This window comes from Cryptomeria japonica, chromosome 3 (assembly GCF_030272615.1).
Source record: "Cryptomeria japonica chromosome 3, Sugi_1.0, whole genome shotgun sequence".
NCBI classification, from domain to species: domain Eukaryota; kingdom Viridiplantae; phylum Streptophyta; class Pinopsida; order Cupressales; family Cupressaceae; genus Cryptomeria; species Cryptomeria japonica.
Window position 1 is genome coordinate 990,504,017 of NC_081407.1, and position 2,813 is coordinate 990,506,829.

At 36.0% G+C, this 2,813-nt stretch overlaps 1 protein-coding gene across 1 annotated transcript; it reads right to left on the reverse strand.

Moving 5' to 3' along the window:
• Window positions 1-2,033: 2,033 nt before the first annotated feature.
• LOC131874455 (putative pentatricopeptide repeat-containing protein At3g23330) lies at window positions 2,034-2,552 on the reverse strand. The gene has a single exon (XM_059217837.1). It carries the CDS (start codon window positions 2,550-2,552, stop codon window positions 2,034-2,036), a length of 519 nt encoding a protein of 172 aa, XP_059073820.1.
• Window positions 2,553-2,813: the final 261 nt, after the last annotated feature.

Genomic DNA, 2,813 nt, shown 5'->3' on the forward strand with positions numbered 1-2,813 from the left:
CTGTAATTAGCAACAAAGCGTTCACAACAGTTGAAGAATCACAAAAACAAAAGAATGGTAATTCTTCTCTGCGTTTGAGAGGGGCAGCTCCCTCGTATAATGGGGGTATTTGGATTTTTCAAAAATTTAAAGAACGAACAATAAAGAAGGATTGAATGCCATATAAGGTATGAATCTAGATTAAAATAAATTCCATATAATCAAGTTTGAGATACCACAACTTGAAATAAACTTCTTCACATTCAATGTTAAAGGGAAAGCATTAGGTAATCATCAATCAAACATAAGAACATTGATAATAACCCATGAGAATAAGTTGAAAACACATCCAAATTGATCTCTATTGCTTAATTGCTTGAATAATACTATCCAAGTCTCTTATACAAAGCTTGTGAAAAAGTGGAATCCCCCTACATTGAATAATAATGAGGTATATATAGGTGAAGTCGTAACCACCTGAGGTAACTACCCTAACCACCTTTATAACTACTTTATAACTTCCTCAACTACTTGAAATAACTTCCTCAACTACTTGAAATAACTTCCTCAACTTTGGAAGAAATAACTACTTAGAAAAACTACCCAAAATGAGAACTTAGGATAACTACCTCATCCAATGCTTAGAAAAACTACCCCTTACAAATAAGTTAGGATTGACCTAACTTTCACAAAAGAAAAGCCCAAATTCTAACTTTAATTACAATAAGTGACTTAGGTCACTTTTACAAAGATCAACTTGAAACATTAAAACATTAAAGTTAGGACCAATGTAAGGCACTTATCCATCTTCATCTTCTTTATTGATCCTTGTGACCGTCTCATCATCTATTCATCTTTATTGACATCAAGAAGTAGTTTTTGCCAACACATCTTCTTCAAGTACATATGTGCTTCAACTATCCCATTAAGCATCTTTTGCTTCCATGAATACACCTTCCAAAAACCAAAGAGTCTTGCATCAATGTAACTAACTTATTTCAAAATATTGCATATTTTGTTCACATTTCCCCATAACCATCTTAACATGACATTAAAGCGAGAAGAGTTGAATGTATTCGCTAAATGATAAATTTATATACATCTATACATTCTTTGTCACATTCTGTCAATACTTCCTGCACTTCTCTTTATCTCCACATCAGCAAGATTCTGGAAATTGACTTTGGGATTTTTTTAACATATCTTCTCATAAGCTTTTAAATTCATTCTAATATGTCTTTTGTGTGCAACCTGTTATTATTTCATTTTCCTCCATGAGATGACATGTTTTGGAGGCATTTGTCAAATGGATCTTTTTCTATGCAAATTCTTTCACGGCTTGTCCGGTGTACTTCAGTGGGTGTCCATACCATGAGCATGAAATAATGTTTCTCTCAAGCATCCTTTTGAATAATTCATGATGCCATGTCTATGTTTGTCATGCTACACACATGTCGACCAATGCCTCTCCTTTACTTTGTATTCTTGGGTGACAATGTTGATTGCTAGGACATAGTTAAAACCAACATCTTTCATAGGCAATTTAAGGAGTATCGGCAATGTTTAACTCTTTGTTCTCCCTCTTCATCAACGTTATGGTATGTGTGAGAATATTTACTTTGGCAAGCTAGGAAGAGTTACCAACTTGTTGACAAAACCAATATGCCACCTTGAAACCTTTTCTTCACCTTGTCTATACTTACATTCTTTCCTTGTGCTATTACAAAACTCCAGTTTTAACAAAGGCAAAAGGATGCTAGTAGAGGTTACAGAATTTGTCTTTACACCCGCCAATTGCATCGACTTGAAAATTTCTAAAGACTTTCTTTTAACAGACCGATTTGTGCATATCCTGCAATCTTTGGTTGTCATGAGACCACATTTCTTTGATGTTTTTCCTTTGAAGATGCTTTAGTGCATGACCATACATTGCTATGAAGACGTGAAAAGCCCTACGAAATGGTTGGGAATTGGATTTGTTTGAAAGTTTTGAAATCTTTTTCAACATCTCCATTTTGCACAGTCTGCAACTCAAACAGCTCATTCATTTTTTTCTATGTTCTTCCACACTTTGCATTCATATCAGCCAAGGTAATAGCAACTAAGTCATTCGATGATGGACGTTCACAGCCTACTCCAAACCTTAGCACTGGCGTAGAGGAAGGCTGGAAGAAGTTGTTGAATTTGGGCTTTACACCTAAAAATTGCATATGCTTGAATATCTCCAAAGCTTTATCAACAAACCCATTCTGTGCATATCCAGCGACAATTGCAGTCCATGAAACCACATCTTGTTGAGGTATACCGTCAAACAATTCATGTGCCTTCTGTAGATTTCCACATTTTGCATACATGTCTATCAAGGCTGTCACAACTATAACATCTGAAGAAAATCCGTCTTCAAACACTTTTCGATGGATTTTCATACCCTCGTCCAAGGCTCCCATTTTGGCGCACGCAGGGAGGATGCTGGAAAAGGTTGCTGAGTTGAGCTCTACATCTACCAACTGCATTTTCTTAAAAATCTCTAAAGAGTTTTCCACAAGGCTATTTTGTGCATGTCTTGCAGTCATCGCATTTCATGAGATCACATCGATTTGAGGCGTTTTGATGGGTGAACGTAACCTGTTCGAAAGCTTCCATTTTGCGCAGGCAGAGAGGATGGTGGTCAGGGTCGTGGAATTCAGTTCTAAGTCTACGAACTGCATTTGCTTGAAGTTTCTAAAAACGTTTCTATGAATCTTGCACCTTATTCTTCGATGAAGTAGTTATTTGCAAGTAGTTATTATAACTACCTTCTCTTCACCCTATGAAAACAAACGAAAAACTCCCTT